The sequence below is a fragment of the Anomalospiza imberbis genome, chromosome 3 (genome assembly GCF_031753505.1).
Source record: "Anomalospiza imberbis isolate Cuckoo-Finch-1a 21T00152 chromosome 3, ASM3175350v1, whole genome shotgun sequence".
Lineage (NCBI taxonomy): Eukaryota > Metazoa > Chordata > Aves > Passeriformes > Viduidae > Anomalospiza > Anomalospiza imberbis.
The window spans coordinates 99490535-99518435 of NC_089683.1; the positions used below are offsets into that span (position 1 = coordinate 99490535).

The 27901-nt window shown below is 46.7% G+C and overlaps 1 protein-coding gene and 1 long non-coding RNA gene across 3 annotated transcripts; both read left to right on the top strand.

The window, feature by feature from the left end:
- The first annotated feature begins 423 nt into the window (after positions 1 to 423).
- On the top strand, positions 424 to 3895 carry LOC137471584 (uncharacterized). Its single transcript, XR_010997700.1, has 3 exons — positions 424 to 965; positions 2501 to 2661; positions 3132 to 3895. It is a non-coding gene; the product is annotated as an uncharacterized lncRNA (long non-coding RNA).
- Positions 3896 to 6509: 2614 nt separating this feature from the next.
- On the top strand, positions 6510 to 27891 carry LOC137471585 (TOG array regulator of axonemal microtubules protein 2-like). Of its 2 annotated transcripts, XR_010997701.1 has the most exons (15): positions 6510 to 6592; positions 7567 to 7717; positions 8824 to 8985; positions 11107 to 11239; positions 12928 to 13033; positions 13776 to 14011; positions 15535 to 15687; positions 16835 to 16952; positions 17394 to 17438; positions 17904 to 18007; positions 19397 to 19601; positions 20786 to 21002; positions 22076 to 22162; positions 24542 to 25201; positions 25649 to 27891. XR_010997701.1 is itself a non-coding variant. In XM_068186029.1 (13 exons), exons 1-13 carry the CDS (start codon positions 6530 to 6532, stop codon positions 24775 to 24777), a joined length of 1971 nt encoding a protein of 656 aa, XP_068042130.1. In that variant the 5' UTR covers positions 6513 to 6529; the 3' UTR covers positions 24778 to 24792. The 2 variants fall into 2 exon arrangements, 1 of the variants encoding a protein (XP_068042130.1); XM_068186029.1 differs by lacking the exons at positions 17394 to 17438; positions 25649 to 27891 and having other exon boundaries at positions 6513 to 6592; positions 24542 to 24792.
- Positions 27892 to 27901: the final 10 nt, after the last annotated feature.

Sequence of the window (27901 nt, forward strand, 5' to 3'; positions counted from 1 at the left end):
TGCAGAAATAGCAGTCACAGCTCTGTGGGTTTTTCCTGTGGATTCACAGAAGGCCAGCCTGAAGAAGGAATTTTTTTTCCCCTCTTATCATTGGATCCCTCCACCTTTCTCTTCAGACTTGCTAACTCAATACTGCTCACAGGAATTAAACACAGGCTGGTTCCTGAAAAATAAAAACAAATAAATTTTCTCAATAATTAAAATTATTCCCCTTGAGTACCACACCCATTAGATGTGTTGATGAAAAATGTGGGACTTCACCTAACTCACTGCTTCCCTTGAGAGCATGGCTCGGCCTCAGAGGTGAGGCGGGAGCTGGGCCGATCTCTGGCGGGAGGAAGGGTCTTGTGCCAGCCCAGAGAGCCTGTGCACATTGCCAGGGAACAGTTGTGCCCTGCATGTGCCCCCTGTGCTCACCCAGTGCCCCGTGGAGCTGTAGGGCTGCTCAGCTGAGGGGCAGGGAGAGGAGCAGGAGGGTGCATGTGCAGCTGAGCCATTCCTGGAAAGCACAGGGCTCTGGGCTCCCTGCTGTCCCAGGGCAGCCCAGAGGCCAGGCTGTTCCTGTGGCAGCTCTGTGGAGGTGGGTCAGGGTTTTCCCCGTGGGCTGCTTCAAAGGGCTGCCAGCAGGAGCATGCTTCCCTGTGCAGCTGTTTAGAAGGTTCCAGGAAATGTGTCCCATGAAGTACAGAGCTTCAGATGCTTTAGATTTACCTGGTGGACTCTGTTACGTTTTGTGTCTCCACTTTGCAGGCCTGACTGGCTACCCTATTGCCAAGAATCTTCCCCAGATACGTCCCTCTTCACTCCTTCCCTCGAAGCCCTCTCCTGGCTCCCCAGAGAGATCTTCTTCCTTCAAGCCAAGCAAGATGTATAATGAAGAGAAGGAGAAATGTAAAGCTAGCACTGGCTACAAAGATATCAGAAGAAACAGCCAGGAGCTGAGCTCAGATGGAGAAAGCTGTAAGGTAAGGAGACCAAGCTAAGATGGGAGATTTTCTGTTAAAGTGCTGTAGGCAGTGCTTGGAGACCTTTTCCTGTGGTGTGAGCCCAGGGAGGCAGCTGAGCCAAGGAAGAGCTCAGCTGGACACTGCACTTCAGGATGCCTTTGCCATGGGTGTGTAGTGCAGACTTCATGTCCTCAGCACGCATCAATAACAGGAGAGGTCACTGAATGGTTTCTGGGCTGTGTCATGGTTCCTCCTCTGTCTTATGGCTGAGAAAACACCAACAAGCAGTCAGAGCAGCTGAAGTTGGCCACTCTGGAAAAGCAATCCTTCTCCCTTTAGTAACCCACATGTATCTGTGAACCACCTCCATGTCTTGGTGGTGTTTTCTGTCAGCCGTGTCTGCTGTGGATGGAAAAAGGTCTTTGCTGGAACAGGCAGTCCTGCAAAGTCAGGTTTGTCTCAGCTTTTGAGTGGTACAGCCATGCCCTCTGCACAATTGTCTCTGCTGCTATTCCAAGGTTCCATCAGCTTCTGAGCAGCTGTGTGCTCTGGCATGGCTTTGTCCAGAGGGAAGGAGTGGGAGGTGGCTGTGGGGAAAGCAGCCCAGAGCCCAGACCCACGATTGCCTTTGCAGCAGGGCCAGGACCTGCACTTGTTCTGGGTTTGCTGTGGGGTGCAGGAGGAGGCAGATGAACAACATCTTTGATAGGCAGAATGTCCAATCAAAGGCTGGGGTACTTGATTTCAGCCTTGCTGAGAAAGGGCCCAATGTGTCCCTGGCAGGAGCTGAGCCTTTCACTGCAGTTTGAACACGTCCTGATTTGGCTCTTTAGCTGGCCCAGAAATGCTGGGATACTAAGGATGGGTGTGCATTTACCCCGCTGCCTCCACCCCCCTTCCTGGCCATGGCATGGGGGCCCTGGAAGAGCTTGGGCAGGCAGCAGAGACCTTGCAGAGGGCAGCAGGACAGGGAGCTCTGCTGAACTTCCTAAATGCCAGTGAGCCTGAGGTGATGGTTGTGTGGGAGCTGGAGAGCAGCGAGCATCCTGAGAGCTCAGCAGCATGTGGGCTCAAAGGCTGCTGGGGAACGGTAGGAGGGAAGGGCAGCAGCAGAAGAAACGAGGGGCTTGAGAAAAGCAGGCCTTGACATCCTGCAGAACGGCTTTGTGGGGACTTGGCTGGAGATCAGCACTGGCTGTTAGGTAGCTTAGGGGCAGGGAGAGAATAGTGATCTATACCCACTCCCATGCCATCCAAAAGGCCAGTGGAGGTAGTGCTACCTCAGAACATCTTGACGTCAAACATGTGGATGCCAGCTGGGAATGCAGCCACACTTGCACCGAAGTGAGAAGGAGGGGAGTGCTGGGGAATGTGTGACACGGTCTCTCCCTCACCAGTTCCCTTTGCATTCCCCATCCTGGGCCAAGTTGCTCCCTCTGTCTGACTTGTCTTTTCCTGCCAGGTGCCACATAATAGCATGGCTAAATGTCTTGAGGCAGGAATGGAGGCAAGGCTGGATGCTTGGTCTGAGCACTCTGTTCTACTCTTTCCAGGCTTCCTTGGTGCATTCCACTGAAGGGGATATGAAGAAGGGGTCATTGGGACAGCCTTTGAAGTCTCCAATATGCAAGGCAGGAAGACCCCTTGTTAGCAGTGCTGCCGGGTCTCTGCGAATCTGTCTCCAGCTGGATTTCCAGGAGTCCCTGGAGATGAGGTAAGCCAAGGTGCCTGCTGCTCCAGTGTGCTGTTCCCCTCGCTTTTCCCATCTCATGTGGTTATTTTGCGCAGTCAGCTGTCCCATGTATTTAGGCAAACCTCTGTGTATTTGCCTTTTTGCCCATCTATGATGATCCAGCACGGTGTGAAACCCTACACCCATGCCCCAAGAGCAGAGGTGGTGGTGGTGGTGGGGAAGAGGAGGCAGGGCTTCAAAGCACCTCAAGATGGGTCCTCTGCTGGACATGGTTCTTATCTCACCCAGAGCTTGGCCACTTCTGTGTGAATCCAGCAACTGAAAGCTTAAGGACATTTAATCAGCTTTGCATCTGCTTGGGTTTATGTGTTGTGTTTCCTCCTTCATCACAGTTACCATGCTAAGAAGGTTTGCCTCCTTTCATGGTACGCCCAATCCCTCCCTTCTCTTTCTACCTCCTCATGTGTTCCTTTGTCCTCCTTTTTCTGCAGGCCAGGATCCAGCAGCAGAAGACAAGAGAAAGACTCTGACCATTCAGGTAGGTAAAGGGCACGTCTGTGCTAAAATGACGATTGCAGACTCAGAGTTGTCATTTGGAAAGCTTGGTTCAATCCCATTCCTTTGAAAATTTCTTTAAATTAATTTCAATTCCTTGATGGGATCCGTGGAGTCTCCCAAAGCCCAGTCACTGGGAGTGTTCTCTGGTGGTGCAGTGAAAATTCCTCCAGTGTGAATTGCTGAGTGGCGGGAGCTGGAGTGGTACCTTGCGGCCCTGGAAATGCAGTGCAGGAAAAGGAAACATTCGTCTCCATCCTGCACATGTCTTTTATCTCCCTACAGCCTTTCTAGAGTCAAAATTAGTAGAGAATAGGAAGGCGTTTAACATGAAATGAGAAATGTTCCCACTCCTTCCTCCTGCTTTTGAAGCAGAAAACCTTTCCTTGGGGCAGTTTCTCAGGTGAACCCTTTGAGATGTGAAGGAGATTGATGGACATTGCCTGGTTTTGCACTGGCAGAAACAGGGAAACCTCCTGTGACAGAAAGTCCTTTGGAATTCTCCAGTGAAGGAGAAGGAGACTTCCCAGTGGATGCAGCCTAGGCAGGGTCTGAGTTTGTCCTCCTCTGCCAGCACAACCCCAAGCCCCCTATGGCAGGTTCACAATGACAAATCTCTTCCCTGGCTGTCTCTGCCTGTGTCAGAGTTGCAGGCTGAGGCGGGGGGAGGAGATGCCTTCTGCCTTGTCCCTGTCCCTGCCTTGCCCGATCCCTGACAAGCGGAATTGTGCCAGACAAAATGCGGCCTCTGGTGCATCTGGGTCAGCCAATGCTATCAAGTTGAAAGCCTCCATGACACTGTTGTTGTTCCTTTGCCATCTCTGGGCGTGTAATGATAGGAGAGATGAGGCTTGAAGAAATAATTCTGCTGATGCAGAAAAAGGGATCAGATCCCCTGGTCCCTTTGCTCAGGGTTAGTTCTGCCAAATCCTGGTACGGCCCCTTTGGAATGACTCCTTAATTGCTGATATGCAGCTGGAATGCTTAATGCACCTAGGGAGAAATACTGCTCACTAAGCAAAGTGACATTTTTTCTGGATTAATTCTGGACTAGGAATGAGCTATCTCATTAATCATTACCTGTCTCTGTTTTATTACTGGCCTTACTATTTGAGAGTAGGTAGGAAATCCAGTTTTAAGACACATCTTCATCTCTTACAGCTTGGATGCCACATGATTTTATCCTCTGTGAAGCCATGTAAAGAATAAGTTCTCTGAGTGTTAACAGCTCTGTTGGAGCGTTTTTCAGAATGACCTGCCCTCCACTCTTTCCATTAAGAAAATTTTGAATTGTCAGTATTAGCCAAGATCAGAAATGTTTTGCGGCAGGTCATGTTTCATGTTGCTTTTGGGTGTCGCTGCAGGAAAGAAAGCAGGGAAAAAAACCTGGGGAACAACGAAGCAGAGCAAAAGTGGCAATTTACAATTGGATGGCCAGTTTTTTTCCCCTGCAGATAGTGACTCCTTGAATACTGGGGATATGTAATGTGGATTGCAAAGCTTCTTCTAACATGAGGTGCCATTGTTCATGAGCCAGCACTTCATTTGTTTTGAAGAGAAGGAAAAGCAACCAACCAAAGCCAACTCAGAACTGAGTGGGAGTTAGAGATACAAAGGCCAAGAAAACTAGCATTGGAAAGCAATCACTTCCTAGGTGTAATTGTCAAATTCCAGTGACCAGTGTGGATTGCCAACAGTTTGGAAGGAAAGCTATTCCTAATTAGGGGACTGGCAATGATCAACACATCAGCAAAGCTGTAGAAGCTTTCTCCCCTGGCTTGCCAGCTCCATACAGTTTAAAGGAATTGTAGTGATGCTAGTTTCATGAAAAATAGAAACAGAGTGATCATCTGAATAATAAAAAACCCCCTTGGACGCCTCATCCATTACATGGATTGATTGTAAAGGTGGGACTTCACCTAACTCACTGCTTCCCTTGAGAGCATGGCTCAGCCTCAGACAGAGGTGAGGCGGGAGCTGGGCCGATCTCTGGTGGGAGGAAGGGTCTTGTGCCAGCCCAGAGAGCCTGTGCACATTGCCAGGGAACAGTTGTGCCCTGCATGTGCCCCCTGTGCTCACCCAGTGCCCCGTGGAGCTGGGAGAGGAGCATGTGCCCCGTGGAGCAGGAGGGTGCATGTGCAGCTGAGCCATTCCTGGAAAGCACAGGGCTCTGGGCTCCCTGCTGTCCCAGGGCAGCCCAGAGGCCAGGCTGTTCCTGTGGCAGCTCTGTGGAGGTGGGTCAGGGTTTTCCCCGTGGGCTGCTTCAAAGGGCTGCCAGCAGGAGCATGCTTCCCTGTGCAGCTGTTTAGAAGGTTCCAGGAAATGTGTCCCATGAAGTACAGAGCTTCAGATGCTTTAGATTTTCTTCGCAGCCTCTGATACCATTTGTATCTCCATTTTTCTGACCTGATTGACTGCAGTGTTCCCAAGGAGGTTACCCTGGGGTCTGTAGTTTCCCTGTCAACTTCCCACATGCTCTTTCCTTCCAAGGCCTTTCCTTCCATTGAGATTTGCCTTCCTTCCTCAAAGCCCATATCTTACTCTCCATTATAATTAAGCTGGACATTCTGCAGGGGTGAAAAAATCATGCTTTATGATATTGTTTTATTTCTCCTGTGCTGCGACATGATTCTATCCTCTGTGAAACTGTTGTATTGAATGAGGAATTATCTCAATTTTAACAGCTCCTTAAGAGTATTCCAGAATGAGCTCCATTTTCTACTTGCATTAAGAAAATCAGCCTTTCGTCAGGCTGGCCACAAAGTGGCCCAATCTCATACCATTTAGAAGGAAAATCCTTGGAGAAAATTAATTATCTAGGGTCAAGAACACAATTTACATTTGAGTATCACTCCTGCAACCCTAGGCTTTTCTTTCAACATCCTCTAAAATATTCTAACAAAGAGAAGAAAATGTTGATATAAATGGATACAGGTATTAGAACCCAGGACTTCTTTCAGGAACTGGAAAGAACATGTTTCCTAGAATCAGCATGAATAAGGGCAGATAAGAATCTCTGTCAAGAGCAATCTCCATCTCTGCCCTTCTTTATCAAACACAGAGGCTCTCCAGCATCCAGGGGCTGTGGTCTTCATCATGCAGCAGGTTTCAGTCTGCCGGCCAACAGAGTAATGTCATGTCTGCTGCCAGTAGCCCAATCCTTTGGGAGAGCGTCTAGGCATATGTACCTTGCTGCTCTCAATCCCAGTCTCTGCAATCTGGAACCTGTCTTGCTATTGCCCTGCATTATGTTTTTGGGGGCTTGAAGTCTGACAGAGATTTACATGAACTTTTGCTTCCATTACCAGGCCTCCCACCAAGCCAAGCCAAGGAGATGGATCATCCCACCAGTCCTGGTCTTATGAGTGACAGTGACCTGAGGGACAGCTTTGGAAGGGTAAGGGATAAGGACAGGGATAAGCAGACTTCCTTTCCAGTGGCTGTTTAGTGCTTGGCCCAAAATGTCACTGAAAATCATAATCTTCCACTCTTGGGAGATGGGGATGGGGATTATCTTGGGAATATATTTGATAGCGACAGAGCAATTGCTTGGCTATTTCCAGTGGTGCCAATGTCACTGGTTTGGAGATGGTGCTAAGGTCATGTCAGAAACATTCTTTATGTGCAAAGGCTGTTTTAGAGAAGTTCTGAATGGCAGAGCAAGCTACACATCAGTGACCGTGGGCAAAGTGCATCCTCGGAAGCAGAGAAGCAATGATTCTAATGTTGAATGGTGTAAGCAAGACTGCAAAATAAAATGGGAGAGTTTGATTTTTCCTGGTTACCTTTCTGGCTGTATCTCACAGCCCTCTCATTCTCAAGTTTTCTGCTCATTAACATCAGTGCTTCTGCAACTTGTTTTCACATGACTCCTCCTTTTGGTCTCGCAGTCTCAGAGACCAAGTCCTTCAGAGTCCTTCAGAGCTGAGTCCTTCAGAAGCCAGTGGGAAGTGAGAAACATCTGCAATTCCTGGCCACGAGTGTTAAGTAACAGCTAATTACCTCTCCTTGCTGGGTATTGCACATGGTTTTTATTCTCCTGCCATGGCCTGTAGGAACTGAACTGACTGCTCACTGTCATGTGAGCTCTTCATCTGTCTTGGAGCATTCCTATGACTTTCATGCTTCAAGCAGGGCTTCCTGACATAGATTGCAGTTGCAGCACTAAAAGGTTGTGGCACTGAAGTGTTTCACCTCACTGTGTGTAATTGCCAAGCTGAGGACGGAAGACATTCCTCTGGAACTATTGGAATGTATATGGAGCTGCATTAAAGCCTATGGCACTCTACGGACTCTGTACTCATGATGAGATGTTGTGTCTGGTTTGTGTGTCTCTGCTTACAGTCTGTGATGTATTTCCATTGCACCTAGGTCCGTCCTGCATTGTGCAAGTTGGCTCAAAAGAACTTAGAGCGGAAGAAAATTGAGCTTTTGCAGAAAGAGTTGAAGAGAAGGAGACAAAATGAAACATCCTTGCAGCTTCCTTCTCAGACAGTTAAGCCTGGGGATGCAGCTGAAGCAAGTAAGTGATGGCTACACTTGTGGTCCTTTTTGACCACTTGCTTGCCCTTTGCACAGTGTTGCAATCAGACTGGGGGGATGTTTAGCTTGCATTTGAGTGGAAGCTTGCATAGGATTTATTTCTGTTTCCCAAAGAAAAACACAGAGGCATGAAGTGTCTTGCTCATGGCCTCACTGAGTTAGCAAAAGAATATCGGCTTCCCACCTTCACCTCTAAAGTCTTTCAGAGTAGAAAATTCAGTCTTGCAAAGTACACGGGGGCTTCAGACTCTCTCCTGGAGAGTAGTCTCCAGGGAAGGTGAGTCCAAAAGAATGCTTTTCAACCAGGCTGCAACCTGGAAGAAACAAAATTCAACTCCTTCTAATGAAAACACCAGAGATCCTTCTCCTGTTGCTCCCTACTGAGGAGCTCGCAGTGTAGAGCTGTGCTGAAGGCCCGAGCCACTGCTTCTGTTGTAGCCCCAGGAGCAAGCAGCATTCTGACTGAATCCCGGCTGAGGGGCTCTGACTGCAGGGCTGTGAGCACTGCCTCAAGGGTAGCAGCAGGGCCCTTAGGAGGCAGCACTCAGCCCGAGGGTATCACGCAAGGTTATCTCCACTTTCTTTTGGTAACTTCCCCTGACAGCCTCTGGAACAGGAAAACAAATGCAAAGCAATACTGGGTTTTCCTTGTTTCTTAGGGGAAGCATCACTGCAATTTGGTTTTAAGCTAGAAGAGTGTAGATTTAGATTATATATTAGGGAGATGTTTTTTTTAATTGAAGGGGATGAAAAGCCGGAAGGGTTTGCCCAGAGAAGCTGTTGTTGGTCCATCCTTGAAGGTGTTCAAGGCCAGTTTACATGGGACTCTGAGGAACCTGATCTAGATTAGGATGTCTCTGCTCATAGGGGTTGGATTAGGTCGTGCTTAACGGTGCCTTCCAATCCAAACTCTTCTAATATTCTGTGATTCTGTGATCACTGTCCCATGTTAGTGTGCCATTGTTATACTTGGAGTTCTTTGGGATAACAAAGAGATGTTACCCACCTCCGGCAAGTTTCCTGGTGCTTTCTATTGTCACCCTGTCCAGCACCCTCCACTTACAAGCTCCTCTTTGGTCCCTACAGCCTTTAGCCTACCACTTGTCGATGGCACAACTCCTAGTGTGCAGAGAAAACACCCAGGTAGTGCCTTGAAGAAGAAGGTCATGAGGAAGCAGGACAACGTGCCCTTACTGCCCAATAAGCCCATCATCCATGGGGGTGGCAGCTTCCCACGCAACTCCTCAGGTAAGCCTGCTCTGTGGCAGCTTTTTCCCGCATGGGTTTTTCCTTGCACAAGGAGCACAAACTGCCTCCTGCCTGAGCCAGCACAGCTGGGATCTTGGGTCCATAGTCTGTCCTGAGAATGAACAGCAAATCTACTTTGGAGTTACTCCAGCTTGGTAGTACTGGAACAGTTGGTTCTTAGAAATCCATTGGAAAGCTGAGCTGAATAAAGCCGTGATAAAGGCCCAAGCTCTGGCTTTTGCCCATCCTGATAATCTAAACTACAGCCAGGAAGCAGCTGTGACTGCAGGGATGAACTGTGGGGCAGTCTGCCAGGGTGTGCTCACTGTGCACCTACGAGTGCCAACACAATCAGTTGCTCATTTACCATCTAGGCCCTCTGCCCGTGCTGCTGTCTGGCTCCACAGGCAGCTTTTCTGCTATCCCACCAAGGGTTGTGTCTGCATGGCTGTCAGCGGCTTGGTGCAGTTGCGCCTCTGCTCCCAGAAGTGCCCAATGGCTCCTCGCTGCCGCCATCTCATGGCCTGCAATGCCAAGAGGGAACAAGCAGTGCCTCCTATGTCACCCATCCAAATACAGCAGCTGTGTGTAGTAGATGACAGCCAGGAGGGGCTGCCTGGTGCTCCCAGGCTGTTTGCTGCCTGCAGGAAATACTCAGCAGATAGTCCCTAGTGGCTCTTGTCTCTCCTTTGTGGGTAGCCTGCCTGTGCTGTGATCCCAAGTAGGGTGAGATAAGAAGAAGGAAGCTAGGAATGATACTTGGAATGCTCTTTTCTAGTGACGCTACTTCCATGTTCAGAATTGACCAGAACTAGCCTGATGTGGCTCTCCATTCACAGTAAATCTAGATGTGTATATCTACATACTTCTGCAGTGCCATCACTGATGTCAGTGAGTGGGGTACATCAGTGGCACCTAGATTAGCTCCTGTCTGAATATTTTTGATGTCATGGTTCTTCCATACTTTGTAAGAACATGCAAGGTAGCAAAAAACCCTACACAGTCTAGAGTAGTTCATCAAGATTCTATGCAATATTTATACTCCATCATTTTAGACAGCTCAAATGTATTCATCTACACATTAGAAAATGAGCTTTTGAGTGCACAACATGAAATTTTTGATTGACAGTGCTTTTGACAACAAATGGGTTTCATAAGAAATGCATTTATCATCTGATTTTTCTCATACCTTGTACATTTTTTTCCTTACCAAATATTCAATTAAAGCAAACCCAGGACAACTGATTATCAAGAGAGTGAATCTGCTAACAATTTGCATCGGTATTTGCATGCTTTTTTCCCCAGTTTGCATTTGGAAGGCTTTTTTATCAAGCATCTAGACTGGAAATTGCAAGAGAAATCTTAGGCATTGCAAAGTATGCAAACACATCCATTTGATGACAAATAAATTTCACCTCAGCATCTTTGAAATACAGCCAGTGTGCACCTCTGAAAGAGTAAAGGTTCATGATGCTTGGAAAAAACAAAATCCATAAACTACTCCCTTCCCAATAGTAGGCTAAATGTATGTACACTCAGCTGCCTGCTGTCTAGAATATTAGAAGTCAGTGGAAACAGAGGCGCTGTCAGGTGTGAAGGGTCAGGTATCGCTGTTCCCTGGTCGTTGCTCCATGGGGATTGAGCCGGGCCCAGCAGGGCTGGGCTGTTCAGGCTGGGCTCGGTGCTGTCGTGAGGCAGCTGCTGGTCTTTCCTCAGGGAGTTTCAGAGTGCCCCCATCCTCAGGGCTAGGGGAAATCAGGGCTCTGAGACAAGAGAGGCACCTGAGGGGTTCCCTCCTGGGATAGTCAGACCTGCTGTCGGCACTGTCTGGCAGGGAGCGGGAGCTCTGCGGCCTCAGGAACCTGCCGCTGGCTGCGGCACCTGTGGCACTTGGGAGCTGGCGCCGTGGGGGCAGTTGTCAGGTTTAGCCTGGAGCTGTGCCCAGCTGGGGGAGGCTGGGAGAAAGCAAGGAGCCCCAGGAGCCAGACAGCAGGGAATTGTCTGACCCAGTGCCAGTGTGCACCACACAGAACCCTGGCTGGGAGATGGGGCTGCAGGCCGCTCCATAGCGGCGTGCCTTGCCCGGGGCCGCAGCACCCATGGCCGACCCTCTCCTTACAGTGACCTTGCAGACGGCCACTGGTGCTGAGCGCCGAGATCAGCCGCGTCGTGGGAAGTGGCAGAAGGACACCGCCTCATCAGACCCACAGCAGTCCTTGCAGGAGGCACTCTCCTTGCTCGGCAGCGATGACTGGTAAGAAAGGCCCCGTTCACTCTGTGTCCCTCTTAGCGTTAAGGCAGGTTAGAAGCGTGTCTTGCTAGTGCCTCTGAGCCCCGAGAGCCCAGAGGGCCAAAGGGCACTGGTGAAAGCTCTGCAGAGCAGTGAGAGGATAAAGATTTGAGAGCAGCCTTTTCTTGGCCTGGCTCTGCAGCAGTGCTCCAGCTGCAGCAGGTCCGTGCTGTTTCCTCGCTTTGCCTGCTGCTCTATGCAGCTGCAAAGGCAATCTTGAGGGAAGAGAGAAAGCTGTGGAATGAGATGATTTGACTGAAGGCAGAAGCAGGATGGCAGCAGTTTTGAGTGTAGAGATTTAGATGCCTTGGGCCACTAGGCCAGTGGGATTGAGTAAGATTCCTCTCTGATCCTGCTGCTGACAATGGCAATGGCAGGCGACAGGGTCTCCCTGTGACCTCCTGCATGTAAGTCCCAGAAGTAGCTCCAGGGAGTTCCTCTTTCTGCGAAATGGACTGAGTTGTGCTTTCAAGTCCCTCAGCCTGTCATTACTCGTGAAGGGCTCATGGCAGAAGAGAAGGAAAAAGAAATAAAATCCTCTAGGAATCTTGCATTTTTAGAATTCAACTTTTTCCTTCTCACTGCTTCATATGGGCCTGAGATGTTTTGTCAATACTCACAATGTGTCCCAAAATTCTACACAAACAGAAGGAGACCCAGAGGTGATACCTCTACAAATGTCAGGTGATATTGGTTGTCTTTTTGATGTCTGGGTTAGCATCCAACTCCCTGGGGGATGCTTCATTCGCACAGGGATAAGGACTCCATTCACACTGGGATAAGCATGAATAATCAGCCACGATGCATCTCCTTGTGCAGTCGCCTTTGCTCTGCCCTTTCTCTTCTTATTTCTCTTCCCATTTCTCTTTGGTGCCTTGTGAGGTACAGAGAGCTTCTGCAGGTGTGGGGGGTCCAGATGACACCCAGGGGTGCCTGTGGGATCAGTCACCAGCCCTGTGCTGCAGCCCTGATGCCTCACATACCTTCCTGTAGCTGAGGGCCTGCACAAAGCAAGTACTGAGAGACAGAGTTGTTTGCACCTTTTAAATAACATGTTGCTGTTGTGGGGGTTGTTTTAGGTAGGAGTTTTTTGGGAAAAGACAGAGTTTCAACAGTTCTTGCCCAGGTGTGGAATCTTCTGGGACACTCTGCTGCTTTTTTGGGGAAAGTGTGCAGTGCAGTGGAGTGGGTAGATTATAGAGGCCTAGATTACAGAGTGGAAACTCGGCTCCAGAGTGGCAGCGCAGACTCTCACTGCTGAACTGCCTGCTGGGGCTGACAAAGAAGGAAAATGTCCCAGTAACAGCCCAATGGGACTGTGTCTCAGGGACAGGTACAGGGAGGTGACAAGAAACAACAGCATGGCCTGGCCTCACAGCTTCTAGGAAGTAGTGACAAAGGGACTTCATGTGCCAGAGATTTTCAGAAAGGCCACAAATGAAAATTCTCAAACCCCTCTCTTTGCCTTTTGGATTTTTGTATGCTTTTGACAGCCACAGCATCCTGTGGCAACATGTTTTACCATTTCATTAAATACTCCTTGAAAAGCATCTCCCATGGTTTGACTGAGCTGCCAGCCTGGTCATTTCAGAGGGTGCTGCCTAGTTCTTGGGTAGAGAAAAAAATCAATATTTTTGTTACTTGCCTTTCAGGGAGGTGAAGGAGAAGGCACTCGTCATCATCAAAGACCTGGCTGAGTCCCATTCAGAAGTCCTGCTTTGTCGACTTCGTGAGATTTGTTTGGCAGTTACCAGCGAGGTGAGAACATTGTTCTGAATTGTTCCCCAATCTTCATACATGGGTCTGTAGAGTAGGTATGTGCTTGTTCGTCTCCATGTGTGCTCAGGGATTGCCTTCATTTCTGGTTTTAGACCTTCTATTTCTAATGTCTGTGAGCTATCTGTAGGATCTGTGTGTACATGGAGCTGTATTTACTGGTAGGTGGGGTATCTGACACTTATCTTTGAGTGTGGTACCATTATAATGCAATGCAGAAACTGAGACACTAATGACCTTATATGCCAGAGTCCCAATCACTGCCCAAGCTGTAATTCAACACTGCAAATTAGTCTGTAGACCTGAGCCTGTGTTTTCTGTTTCCTGGCTGTGCTTGAACTACAGGTGTTGCTTTTTGAACAGGAGCACCTGAGTCTTTTATCTTTATGACTTATGCCTTTATGGTTTGAAAGCAGCCCTTGCTTTATTTTGCTTCTTTGTTTTTCAAACGATGGGCCCTAAAATCAAAGCAGTTGACATTATAGAAGGGTAAAGTAGAACACTTTAGTGAAATATATATTTTTATGCCTGCAGTAAGCAGGACTGAGAGCAGAAATTGGTGCCAGAGTAAGTACCCTTCTGTGCTTGGGCTCTTCTCCTCTTACTGTGCTTTTATGTTCCTCTGGACACAGTGAGACGTGTTGTCATTTCCCGGGAGTTTTGTCCAAGGAAACTGGTTTTCTTTTCAAGGTGATTCTTATGTTTCCCCTCATGACTTCCCCAGGTGACCAACCTCCGGTCAAAGGTGTCCTACTATGCAATGATAACTCTGGGAGAGCTGTTTGCGATCTTGAGGAAGGACATGGATTCCGAGGTGGATGAGATTGCTCCGGTACTTCTTCACATGGTGTGGAACTCCCCAGCGTTTGTTCAGAAGGCAGCCTGTCAGGCCCTGGGGAGCATGGTGGAGAATGTGACTCCTGCACGAGCAATGACTGTTCTCATGGACAGTGGAGTCAAGTAGGTTCTTCCTCTTTTAGTGATATTCTTCACCTTCTAGTGTGTGGGTGGGGAGAGGGATGAGAGAGAGAATGGGAATAGTGGGAGGGAAGGGTCCTGTATCCTCCTGTATCTTCTGTGAACTCAGGGATTTGATTCTCCGATCAACCTCATTTCTTTCCTCTTGTCACGTATTTCTGCCCTCCTGCAGCCTATTAGTTCTCAGAATCACAGAACTGTAGAATATGGGGAGTTGGAAGGGGCCCATAAGGACCATCAAATCCAGCTCCTGGCCTTCACAGAACAGCCCAAGGGTCACACCAAGTGCCTGAGATTGTTGTCCAAATGCTTCACCTCTGTCAGGCTTGGTGCTGTGACCACTACCCTGGGGAGCCTGTTTCAGTGCCCAAGCACCCTCTGGGTGAAAAACTTTTTCCTGATATCCAAACTGAAACTCCTCTGACTCAGCTTCCTGCTGCTTCCTGGAGTTCTCCCAGTCTGTCAGATTTTCCTAGACGTGGTGAACGGTGGGGAAGTGAAAGTGCCTGCAAAGGCCAAGGATAGAGCCTTGTGTTTTTGTGGGAAGAGGGACAATTGCAATTGCAGCTGTGAGCGCTCTTTGGTATTTCACAGCACTAAGCACAGAGGCCCTGGGGAAAACCACATATCCTCATGATGCCATTAACCTGAGAAATAAGGAGAGTACTTGCTGGGGCATGGAGCACATGGGGCAGAATGTGCTGGGTGTGGCACAGCCTGCACAGCAGGTGCAGCTCCTGCCAAAAGGAGGACTTGTATGACTGTCCTGGCTTTAGAGCTCTACTTTCTATTCAAACTGATGTTTCATGTTAGCCTTGAGATGATGAATCACTTTACAGGCACCTTCACAGGCTGAGTGCAATGGGACCTCTGAAGCAAATGCTGCCTTAAGTATTGGTGCTGGGCCTGATAATTCCCGAGAGACACTCTCTAGAACAGGATAACCTGGCTAAACTGACTGCCACCCTTTCCTCAGCTTTGCAATAGGGTAAAAACACTCAGACGTAACCCTTACCAAGCTTTAGAAAAGAAACAGGCTGCATTGCTGGATATTCCACAATTTCACGCTGCACAGCGAGTTTTCCCTGCATTTGTTTTTTTCCAAAGGTCTGCAGATTTGGGGATGAATGGGTGGAAAGAGCCTCAGTCCTGCTGCAGCTCTGTGCAGTGGGGGCCTTCTAATGGGTCAGCATGAATTGTCCTTAATTTCTAAATAATTCATATGTAATCAATTCCTTTAATCTTACTCCGAGTAAATTTTGGGAGAGAAATTGAGTATCAGATAGTGCAGGGAGACTGAATTCCTCCCTCTTCCTTCCAGGCAGTCCTGCTGTACAGTGCTAACTTTGTGTTTATCTGAGGACAGAACCTTCAACAGATGTCTGAAGTTGCAGGGAGAACCCAGGCTCCTTCCCCCAGCAAGGACAGGGAGCAGGCTCTGGCCAAGGCCTGTGCTGCTGTTGCTCCTTCTCCCTGTGCCCCAGGGTTTGCTCTCTTCCTCCCAGGAGCCGCTATGTCCAGGTGCGGAAGTGTGCAGCCGAACTCCTCCTGTCCTTGATGGAGAAAATGGGAGTCACGAAGCTCGCAGGCACACCTAGGGCTGAAATGCTGGCACACGTGGCAGGGACACTTGCACAGGACTGTCACCAGGACACAAGGTAATGATCTTCATTTCACCTCCTAAAACGGGAAAACAGTTTTGTGACTGGCTATAAAACATAAAACCACAAAAGAGTGGAAACTGAAGGAAATAATAAGTTCCCTCACTGTGTGGATAAGGGTCATAGAATCATGGAATATGCTGAGTTTGAAAGGACCCATCAGGGTCATCAAGTTCAGCTCCTGGTTGTGTGCAGGACACCCTAAGAGTTACTTTATGTGCCTGAGAGAAATGTCCATACACTTCTTGATCTCTGTCAGCCTTGGTGCTGTGACCACTGCTCTGGGTTGCCTGGGGAAATGACTGTACTGGGTAACCTGAGGTTGGCCACCAAGAAGGAGCATTGCCAACTTCCTGTGACTTGAAGGATTCTTTACTGAGATCAGAAGAGCTCTGATTAGCCAGTCAGTTTTGATTGCCTTAGATGCACAAGATAAAGCCAAAGTGTTGGCTAATGTTCATCACCGAAGGATCCCAAACATCTGTTTCTCATTAACTTAAGACTTCCCTAGAAATACTCCAAAGGTCTTTAGCCAATGTATTCAGTCTTTCTAAACTTCTTCTGCAGATTTCTAGAATGCTGTTGTCTGTGGCTCAGTGACCTCCAAATTTCTTCTTGAAGAAAACTGTGGTTTCCTAGTGGCAAAATCAACCCAAACCACCAAAATCTCCTTACTTTGATGATTAAATTCCCATTAATAGCTGCCAAGAACACCAGAGTAACTGGCTGCCCCTGTGCATACATATAGTATAGAATAATCAACAGCAATCATGAGGTGTTTTGTTCAGGCTTCCCTGCCAGTAAAAGAAATGCAAATTATTGTGCAATGCCGGAAGGACACTGCTAATAGGCTCTGACAACAAAGCAGATGTGTTTTGCTTGTTCCCTGGGATACTTTGATCCCACACAAGCACACCCACAGTTTCAGAGTGAAATATTTTTCTGTGGCCCCACATTCTCCTCTTGCCTCTTATGTTTAGCTGACAACACTGTGCAGTGTAGAGTGAAGTAAATCTCCCTCTTTGCTAAGTAGGTAATGCCTTCTCATGCAAGCATTGCACCTGATGAGTTAAAGGCATCAGCCTCTTCTGTTAACACTCTTCCTTTGTTCACTTTTCTTTCATTTCCTTCCTTCCTTCCTTAGGCATTATGGACAGGAGATGGTGAAGATGTTGCTGAATAATCAAAAATTTAAAAAGCTTTTGGAACAATCTCTTTCCACCCATGACCTGGAAGATATCCTGACAAGAATTAAGAAGAAAGTAAGTGCTTGGCAGAAGAAGTATTTCCTTTGTGCAAGTATTGCCACTGCTAATATGAGATCAAACATACCCAATGTGTCTTTATCTCATTCCTCTTCTGCTGCATCATTTTGCACCTGGGAATGAGCTGTTAATCCTCAGCCTGTTCATCTGCAGACCAGAGAGGAACTGATATTACTAGGGAAAAAGTGGGGTTTTGAATTCTTTGAATATCACAAAGGGGAAAGGGAAAGCGGAGAAAATGGGTTTACATTCAAGGGTAAGGCCCCACTTTGCTCTCCCTGCTCTGACCCCAGTAAAGCAATTAAGTGAGAATAGTGCTTCTGAAGATAACAGAGGCTTTGCAAAAGACACTGGAAGTAGTATTGCCAAGAAAATTTCCAAATATACAAAAGATGTCCAAGTCAATCCTAATTACTGCAATTATTGTCTGTGTTTTGGGAATACTGCCCTGCTGTCAAGCCCTGTGGAGCTGAAAGAAGCTTGGTGAATTCAGCAGCATCTAGTGGAAAATAATTTGTTTGTTTGGGGGGATTTTTTTCTTTTTATCTACATTATGGCAGGGAGTGTGCCTTTGTGCAGGAGCAGGGAGAGTAAGTGTTGAACCAAATCAACTTCCAACACAGTGGGCCAACCCCCAAAGAGTCCAAATCTGCTGCTTCCTTTAAGAGCACTTGTTGCCTACCACTTTGCATTATTCCCATTTATGCTCAAGACTAATGAATTTGGGATTTTAGACTGCTGCTCAGTATGATAGCACCCATAACCTGCCTTGGGCTATTGTAAACAAAGAGTTGTCATCACTGAATCTCTGGTCCATTTATTTTTGTAAGTTAGGAAATGTTTCCCTAAGCCTTGGTAGCAGTGATCCTGATTCTAACTTGTGTTTTAATCAGGGGATTTCCTATTTTATATTTTAAAGATTCATGGAGTTTCTTGATGTCTTTGTAGGGGATGGAAAACCAGAAGGGTGAATGCCCATCTGTCAAGAACCTGGTGAAGAAGAGGAACGATGGCTCAAAGAACCCCCAGGCCACATCGCCTTCTAGTAAATGGTACATTGGTCAAATGTGAACACTTTTGTTAGATGTGACGAAGCACATGACATGTGCCTTACATGCCTCTTACTCAGGAAAATCTTGCTGGTGGAGATGACCAGTGCCAGAGATTTTTTCCTTTCCCTACAAATGTTCTAGGATAAAAAATGTCTATTTCTGCATTACGCTGAACACAACTTCTCTGGAGGGCTTTCCTCAAAAATTGGATGACAAAAAAAATACCCACTGGTAGCAGCTCAGATGATCCAGTGCAGAGGCAAGGGCAGTGCTGTAGAGGCTAGGAGAGGGCCAAGTTTCTGCTGCCTGACTTGGGACAAGTAAATTCAACCAGGGTTTTTTTCATCCGAGTGGAGTCTTTTGTCTTTTTTAGATGGGTATTTTAATGAGAAGTCCCAGTCTTGAAGCAAGATGCCATTCCCCAGAGATGCAGTTCTCATCCACGTCGTTTTGCCTGGCTGATTCATGTTTTTTTTTACCGTCAAACAGTATGAAGTTTGAGTAGTAAGTAGCAAGGCAATTCCTGAGCAGTTTTGCTTGACAGGTGTCTCAATTTGGACTTTTTGCCTTGATATTCCTGTTCTTCATGTAGTTTACTTGATGGACAGCATGTTTGGTTTATTTCCTTGTGTGCTGCAATCAGCATTTAAGACAGGAATTTGGTCCTTGCTGTCTCTTCATGCCAGTGGCAGAGCTACTAGTACCTGTTCTCCTCTGATAACAGAGGAGATTTATTTAGCTCTGTCATGCTCAGCGGGGGCAGGAAAGTGACCACATGCCTCAGTAGCATGGCTAGCACATTCCCATGGTCATGGAAGAGACAGGTTGATCCAGGAGAATTGTTCCCAGTGGGTTTGTTAAGCTGTGGATCTATTCTCCAGGGAAAAAAATGAAATGTGAGCATAGTTCTGGCATGTCTGGCTTCTGTTTTTATCTCTGTTACTGATTTTCTGGATCCTTCAGATATGCCCCTGTTCATCTGTTCAGATGCATTGGAGCTACTTTTCCAGATTGTCATGCCTGGTTTTAGAGGCACTTCTCCAGAATGATGTGTTTCCTTATTCTAAGACACACACATCCCATATGAGGAGACATTTAAACTTGGAAGTAGTGTCTCTCTTTCCCCACTAAGCAATGTGACCTGTGTGCCTTGGAAGCCATCTGAAGATAGATCAGATGCATCTCATCCTTGGTTTTCCTGAGTGAGCACTGGGAGAATGTTACTTGCAGATTGTATCCCGTAATTATTGTCATAAAGTCCATGTTGTTCTTCAGAACCTCATGATTTTCTAGCTTGAAATCACATCGTTAGGAAAGCTCCTCAAGATGTTTTGCTCACAATTAACTGAAGGTATTATCAACAGGTCCTAATTTGGTTTTATTTTCCAGGGTGAAGTCTACCTCTGATGGACGCCTCCTACACCGTTCAAAAGCCCAGGTCACGTTACCTGCAGCTGTGGAAGAGATGGAGCCGCTTCAGAAGCTTTACCATCTGCTGCAAGCCAAGGGGTTTCAGACACGGATGGAAGGAGTGGCACTCCTCCTAGACCTGTCCAAAACCAAACCCCGGCTCATTTCCACTAACATTGTCCAAGTATGTAGGGTATCTTCATTGTTCCTTTCCTTTAGCTCCTTTCCCAAGCCTGTAGAAGTAAAGTTAATTTGGTGTGTCTTGGCAGTACATGCTGGCTGTTTGGGACAGGCTGGTCGCTCTTTCCCAGAGAAATTTAATTCAGGTCCAGGCTTCAGGACAAGTTATTTCAGTCCAGCTGTATTTGCCTGGCAAGTGTCTATTGATGCTGTTGATCAGATGGTAACAGAATTTTATGCTGGTGTAACTGCTGCTGTTTCCTACTCCCATTTGGGTTAAGTGAAGGGAATCCAGCCATTGAAAGCAATAATGGCAATTATTCTCTAGAGAAAAAATGGGTTTGTGTGGGGAAGAGAAGTTTCAGGCTGAGTTGGTTTCAACTAAATGTTTTTGAAAGGATACTTCTGTAAACTCCATCTTGTCTGGCACAGGCACAACTCTGGCTACTCATTTCCATCCTTGTCCTTATTCCTCTTGGTAAAGATGGTGCTCACCCTTCTTGGGGGCCTTTTTTTCTCTTTGGAAAAGGAGGAAAACAGCTAAGGACAGATCTATCCTTTCTCCTCCCAGTAGATGCTTTTTCCCTTCTTCCAGAAAATGGTGCCTGATAATGGGGCTGTCAAGGGACTGAACCTGCTGTAATGAGAGCTGGACAGCACATTACATTTCAGAAGTCTACCTGTTAGTTAGAGAAATTGTCTGAATCCTGGAAGAGTTGATCAGAGCCCTGCCCTTCTCCAAACACAGGTTCTGAGACAGATAAAATAAAACTTAGATCTCCTCCAGCCATAGTTTTGGCAAAATCATAATTGCCCTCAGTACTTGAGACAACTCTATAGAAAACTGGGCATTGTAAATATCTGATTCCATACTTGTAAAGCAAAGGTAGCCTTTTGCATTAATAAATGGAATTGATTTAATGATTTATAGGTGGAGAGAAATACCATAGGAACTATTCTGTCCCCAACCAAACCTCTAAAAACAGATGAAAATCTTTCAACCAGCATGAGGTTGCACAACCATTCCAGTGAGTGGCCCACAGGAAAACTTTGAAATTGTGCAAGCAAGGGCTGACCTGACAGAAAGGATCACTTTCATCTTTTACATTGCTGAGTGCTCATTTCTACATCCCCTCTTCAAACAAGGTCATTTTAATCCAGATTTCATGTTGTTTGTTCTCTTCACAGATTTTTGATTATTTTGTCCTGACAATATTGGACACACATAAGAAAGTCAAGCAGAAGGCGCTGGACGTGCTGGCAGAAATCATAGGCCTCCTGGAAGATGCCCTGAACCCGGTGATCATTCGTTTGGTGGAAGGGATAACAAAGAACCTAAACTCAAAGGATCCCGGGGTTCATGCCACAGCTGTGAATGCACTAGAAGAATCCGTTGCTCATTTAGGTAAGGCTGAGCCCTGGCATGGACTCTCCTCAACTGTGTCTCTGTCTCTCCAACACAACAGAATGCTGAGTGCCTTGATAACTGTTGTTGTCTGTGGAACACTTCAGCTGACACCCACCAGAAGCTGTGGAGCTGCAGTCCTTATGCACCAGTCCCCCAACAGGATTGAATCTGATCAGCATTTCCCAAAAGTCCCACGCTCCCTTGGCTCCGTACTGCTGGTCTGAAGAGAAAGTCCTGGACTACAGCTTTCCTGCAATTCAGAGGCGAAGGGGTTTTAGAGTTTGCTTGAACCCTGTTTGCCTTCCCAAATCAACAGCTTTGCTGTTGGCATGAAGGGACACCGGCCCATCAGAGCTTCTCCAGAGCAGCAACCTGGAAGGCTCTACATTGTAGGCATTAGCTGCCTATTTTCCACCTTTCTTCTTTGTCTTCTTTTTTTAAAGGGGAACTTATGATTCACCAAGTTAATATCTTTAAAACAAACAGGTCTAAATCCAGCTGTCAATGATGCCTGTTCCACATGTTGTTTTGCATGGGGCAAGATGACTCCAGCAAATACCTACTTAGGCAAGGGCTGCTCTAAATTCCTTTGCCACACAGATTTATGTCGGCTCTGAAAATGCCACACTGGAGTAATACGCCTGAAAGATGAAGTGTTGAAGAGGCAGGTCTTCAAGGGGAGTTTCCACTTTCTCCATCTCAGCTGCTCTGTGAACTCATGAAATGTCTAACTCTGTGTCTCAAATATGGGCTTCTTTCTTTTTGCTCTGGGATGCAAAACCTTTTCACTGCTTACATGTGACTGAACTCTTGAGGTCTCTGATGTGAAATGTTTTAACATAGCTCCTGGTACCGCAGACAACTTTGGATTTACAAATGTGAAAGGAGAGCTTTTCTTTTGGAATTTTAAACCCTGCCAAGTAGGCTGGAAGGAAAGAAGAAAAGGATACAAAAATCAGCAGACTATTACTTTATTTTGTAAAATAGGATGGCCCCTGCCCTTTCCCTCCCCATTGTCCTTTCTCCTATGACCGCAGAAGAGTCAGCAGAAACATGTCTTTCACTTGTAGATAAAGTATCACTGATGAAAGAACTCAGCCACCAATGGAGCCAACTGAGTGGTGAAGCTCTGCTGGAAGTCACGGAGCGTATCACAGGTATGGCCTCCCCTTCTAAGCCAAGAGGTCTTCCAAGGGAGCATTTACAGGGAATGCCTGGGAATAGACAGTAGAGTAGCTCCTCCACATCAGGAGGTGCTGAGCTTGTCCCTCCTGCCCAATAGCCAGGGCAGGGGTATTTGGCAGGCTTTCCCTGCCTGCTGCAGAGCTGTGCAGCATCTGAGATGGGGGCAGTGCTCGGCTTCGGGGCTGAGCTCTCACTGGGGCATCTCAGAACCCACCTCCAGGAACGGGAGGGGCTAAAAATACCGCAGCTGGCTCCTCTCTTGGAAGCTCAGGGACATCTGTGATCTTTTAGGAAAAATGGTAGCAAATGCTGTTCCAGGGGATCAGTTTGTTTTGTTCTCACAGAATTCTTGTTTTGCTCTTGAAAAGTTTTGAGGCTGAACCATGCAGAGCCCGGGGGTCACAGCTTAGGTCAAAACTCACCACACAGTGTGTCACACTCTATCAGATACTCTAACAGATTCTATTACACGTATCCTTGCACGGATTTAGTACAAGGCAGCCTTTGGGGGCACAGGGGCAGAAGCAGAGTGCTGAGGCTGCCTGCGGGTGCTGCCCAAGTGGCATTGGACTGAGCATTTCAGGGTGTGCAAACAGTGTCTTCCTGTGTCAGCACTGTCCAAAATGCTACAAATGCAGCTGATAATTGATTCCTCAGAGGAGCTTGCTATGTCAGCAGTAGCCAAGGAATGGAAAAATGATAATCTCAGTATATAGTAGGGAAGACGACTGATAGCCTCGCATTAACTGGGGCTAAACCCACTGCTAATTATGCCAGCATCTTTAAATGCAAGGTGTAATACACTTTGTGTCTTCATTATGAATCTCAAAAGGGCATGTTCAGTGATTGGGAATGTCAAAGGCTCTTTAAAACCACCACAAAAGAGCATTTGAATAAAGTAGATCTCCAGGAACAGGGAATTTAGTTTAGCAGTTATTTTGATCTCTTTTTCAAAGAAAGGAATGAACATAAATTAGGACTACTTAAAAAGGCCAAATGTAATCTCTGAGGTTTAGTGGGAGCAGACAGTTCTTTCTCTTCTCAAGTTCCATAGTGACCAATGTCTTTAATTGCATTTAAACTCAAATGAACTCCCATTTTGAAATGTGTACCATAATCCTTTTCCTGCTTAGTAGAATTGGTTTTAATGTAATCTCTGAGGTTTAGTGGGAGCAGACAGTTCTTTCTCTTCTCAAGTTCCATAGTGACCAATGTCTTTAATTGCATTTAAACTCAAATGAACTCCCATTTTGAAATGTGTACCATAATCCTTTTCCTGCTTAGTAGAATTGGTTTTGGGTACTTTCAGGAGCTGTTTCAGAGTTGATGACTGCTGGTGGATTAACAGCATAAAAAAAATGAATTCTCTTCCACCGCAGAATAATAAGTAGCTACTACATAACACTTTGCCTGATCACCTGATCAGAAAATAAGAATGATCTCCAGAGCATTTCAGGTTTTGATCTTGCAGCCAAATCTGCCATGCAAGGAGCCTTTTGTTAGTAATTTTTTGTATGTGTTTGATAGAGTTCAGAAAATGAGCAGAGAGCAGATTTCAGGGACAATGTGAGAAAACACTTGTGTTTTGGTTAAATTTCAGGCCCCTGTGTAGCATTTTTCTTTCTCTATGTCCCTATTTCAGTGGACATTATAAGAAAAAATGCCATTAACATTGGGAGGGGAAATGCCATTAAAACGTGAAGATGCTCAAATGCCATGGCAATGGAGTCTGGGTAATTCTCTAAGACATGCTGAGGTTTGAAACAGCTCTTTGTTGGGAGCCACAAAAGCATTCTGCCAAAGATACCAGCTAGTCACTGATGTTTCTAATCCAGCTGTCGAGCAGCAGCCATCTCTGGTGGGCTGGAGTTTTGAAGTGTGTTCTAATAGTGCCCTTTGCTGTGTGCCACTGAGCAAAGGGAAGAGGCAGATTAGATTTTTGGCACTTGACATCAAAGTTACAAAAACTGAATCACCCTTTTATTAGAAATCACTCAATTGCCTCCCTATGGTGCATTTCCAAATCTTCAGTGTGGGTTTAGAGAACTTCCTAATGGAAATAAAAGGCAATTTGACATTTCATTCATTGTTCATGCAGAAACAGATTGTGAAATGATTTAGTAAAGGTACAAAGTCTGCCACAGGTACAAGGCTCTGGTTGGAGAAATTAGTCCTGAGGGGTTGGTGGTTCTGTTTCAAGGATCACCAGCTGCTTTGCCCATTTCTGGGTCATGGGGCTGTGTGCTACTTCACTAATCTTAGCCAGAAAGGCTTCCAAGAAGCAAAACTAGAGGTAGATCCTTGTTTGCATTGAGGTTGGTGGGTAAGAAGCTGTGTCTCTCTCCTGGCAGTGCTTGTGGAATGGGTTTATCCCAGGAGCCCTGAAGTTGTCCAGCGCTATGCCCTGCCCGTGCTCTGGACCTTCCTAGAGAACAAGGTGCTGCCCGTCCGAAGCGCCAACATCCGCAGTGTGGTCACCAGGCTTGCCTCTGTCCTACACACGGTGATGGGCAGCAAGCTGAAGAAGTGTGCAGCCTGCAAGCCTCCACACATACAGGAAAACCTCTCCAACATTTTGGGCTGGTGAAGGTTGTCCAGCGCTATGCCCTGCCCATGCTTTGGTCCTTCCAAGAGAACAAGGTGCTGCCCGTCCGAAGCGCCAACATCCGCAGTGTTGTCACCAGGCTTGCCTCTGTTCCTCCACACGGTGATGGGCAGCAAGCTGAAGAAGTGTGCATCCTGCAAGCCTCCACACATACAGGAAAACCTCTCCAACATTTTGGGCTGGTGAAGGTTTGATGCTCTCCAGAAAGCTGACAAAATGCTGAGTTGGACACCTCCGGATGTGACTTTTTAGCTGTACCAAAAATGACAAAATACTAAGGAAGGGTGTGCATCTGCCCCCGCTCTCTCCATCGCCCTTCCTAGTTGTGACATGGGGGAGCCTGAAGGAATTCCCTTGAGGACTGAGGACAAGGTGAAGGCCAAGCATGGATCAGCCTCAGACAGAGGTGAGGTGGGAGCTGGGCCGATCTCTGGCGGGAGGAAGGGTCTTGTGCCAGCCCAGAGAGCCTGTGCACATTGCCAGGGAACAGTTGTGCCCTGCATGTGCCCCCTGTGCTCACCCAGTGCCCCGTGGAGCTGTAGGGCTGCTCAGCTGAGGGGCAGGGAGAGGAGCAGGAGGGTGCATGTGCAGCTGAGCCATTCCTGGAAAGCACAGGGCTCTGGGCTCCCTGCTGTCCCAGGGCAGCCCAGAGGCCAGGCTGTTCCTGTGGCAGCTCTGTGGAGGTGGGTCAGGGTTTTCCCCGTGGGCTGCTTCAAAGGGCTGCCAGCAGGAGCATGCTTCCCTGTGCAGCTGTTTAGAAGGTTCCAGGAAATGTGTCCCATGAATTATGGAGCTTTATATGCTTTAGTTTTGCATTGCGGCCTTAGTTACACTTGGTCTCTCCACTTTGCAGATCTGACTGGCTACACTATTACCAAGAAGATTTCTCTGGACACTTCCTTTGTTCCCTTATCTTCAAAGTCCTTGCCTCCAGTCCTGAAGACCTCTCTTTCCTCCTCAGAAGGAGGAAAGCTCAGAAGCTCAGAAAGAAGCTACCGACTGTCTGAAGAATATTTCAAGAATAGGATTTATAGCATTTTTAGAATTCTATAGAATTTTATAGAATATTTTTAGAATAGTTACTTTTGTACATATGTTCTCATTGTTTTGAATAAATGTGTTTTGATTGTATATTTAAATTTTGAAGACATCTTTTTAATTGGATATATTTTATTTTGATGATTTTAGAAAAAGTAACTAAATAAAATGTATATAAACAAAAAGGAGAATGTGAGACCAGGACCTGCTAGCCTAGAGGTTATGGGAGTGCAGCTCACTCGATGTGCCAGTGTCTCACCACCTGCTTTCATCACTGGGCCTCTCTTCCTCTTTTGCCATTTTTCTTTGTGTCATTTGCGCTGCTCTTTGTTATTTGGCATTACAACAGGGCCACCCATTGACATGTCTGGGGGACAATGGACCAAAAAGATCCTGTATAGTCAAAAGTTTTCCATGTAGATGTATTCTGTGCTCACCAAAGGCCTGAGCAAAGAAATCAAGAGGAGTGTGCCCAAATGCCAAAGCTTTGCTCCTTTGCAGTCTCACACAGATCTGGCTCACAGGTGTCTTCAATCACAATTTCATGGGTGAGAAGAGGTCATGTATTTCACTGGGAAAAGATGCACTGCTTTGGAAAAGACATCTTTGTGTATATTTACCCAGGACAGCAGTCGAACTGTGTTGTTTGCAACTTGTTTGCAGAAGGATGAGTGGACTGTGAGGCCAATAAAAAGTGACAAGGGTTCCTGAAATCTATACCGCAGCCTAGGTGCCATTCAGCCCAGGGCTATGGGATCATTTGTTCCCATGGACCAGTGCTTGCCAGGATAATGAATTCCTGCATAGCTGGAACAAGCAATTCTGGATTCAGCTCCAGCTCTTGGTGGGTTGCATGATGATTGACAATTCTGCCTTTCCAGAAATTATTCCACAGTTTCCTTTCATAGTCATTTGAAGCTTTTAAACTTCACATTTCAATTTGCTTTTCCTTAGGGAAAAACACTTCTGGGCACAGTGCAAACTGTTATCTTTTGAAAGCAAAGTCCTCATGGTTGCCAGCTTCTGATGTTACAGAAGAAACTGCATGTGATTGTGTTAATTAGGTTTTCTGAAGGAAAAACTCTGTCACATGGCTGCATGTTTGCTTAGCTATGGGTCTAGTCATGGTCTAGTAAAGCCCAGGCAGGGTGGCATATTGCAGGGAAAACTAGTCTGTGAGTTTATGGGGTTGCCATCAGCAGCAGAGTGAATGTGTCCTTTGGGGATTTCTCTGGAGAGAAAATCAGGGACCTGCTCCATGCCACAATATTCTCTTAGATATTTTAAAAATATCCTAGAAATGGCAGTGAAACTTCACATCTCCTTGCACAGCCACTGTTTGAATAGGGGCATTCTTGTCCCTCCTCAAAGCCATTGCTCTTGCACACCAGAAACATGAACATCCACAAACAGGAATGATGCATGGTCCTCCTGCTGCTGCTTCAGAGCTCTGGGAAGTGCAGACCTGGGTATTACCAGTGTGAACATTTAATTAGCATTTCATGCTCCTTCAAGGTATCCAGATCTCAGGGCTTTTTGTCTCAAACCAGCCACTGTACCAGCTCTAGGGAAGAACAGTAAATGGGAGACAGTGACTGCCAGCCTTGCAAGGATGTGGGGGAAAACCTGAAGTGTCTGTGTCAAAAGATGAATGGGAAGAGTGTAACTGCCAAAGCCAAAGCTTCATTAGGATAGCAGGATCACTTTACTGCATGCTTGCATGAATATAATTTGGGACCTTCTTTTTGTATCTCATGCAGAAAAGGACCTCTTAGTAATACAGTACTACTTAAAAACACTCTGGGATGTAGCTCTGTAGTGGTTCACAATGAAGCAGATTGCCTGCTTTGTCACTGCCAGCCCTGATGACCCTGCAGGGGACCGTAGTGTATCCCATGCCTCTTTTATCTCCAAGCAAAGCTTGATTTTGCTTATTAGTGTGGAATAAATACAAGAGTAATAAAATGGACAATTAAACTGGTCACTTTGGAGGATATGCCTTCACACTTCAGTCCTGTACCTCATGCTCCCAAGGCTTGTTACTCATCATGAAATATTTTATTAAAAA

Excerpts from the sequence above, each read along its gene's own strand:
- LOC137471585 (XM_068186029.1), top strand. The coding sequence starts at position 6,530 with ATGGATCATCCCACCAGTCCTGGTCTTATGAGTGACAGTGACCTGAGG. Across the intron at positions 6,593-7,566 it reads TGAGGGACAGCTTTGGAAGG|GTCCGTCCTGCATTGTGCAA; the intron begins GTAAGGGATAAG and ends CATTGCACCTAG. Across the intron at positions 16,953-17,903 it reads TGACAAGAATTAAGAAGAAA|GGGATGGAAAACCAGAAGGG; the intron begins GTAAGTGCTTGG and ends ATGTCTTTGTAG.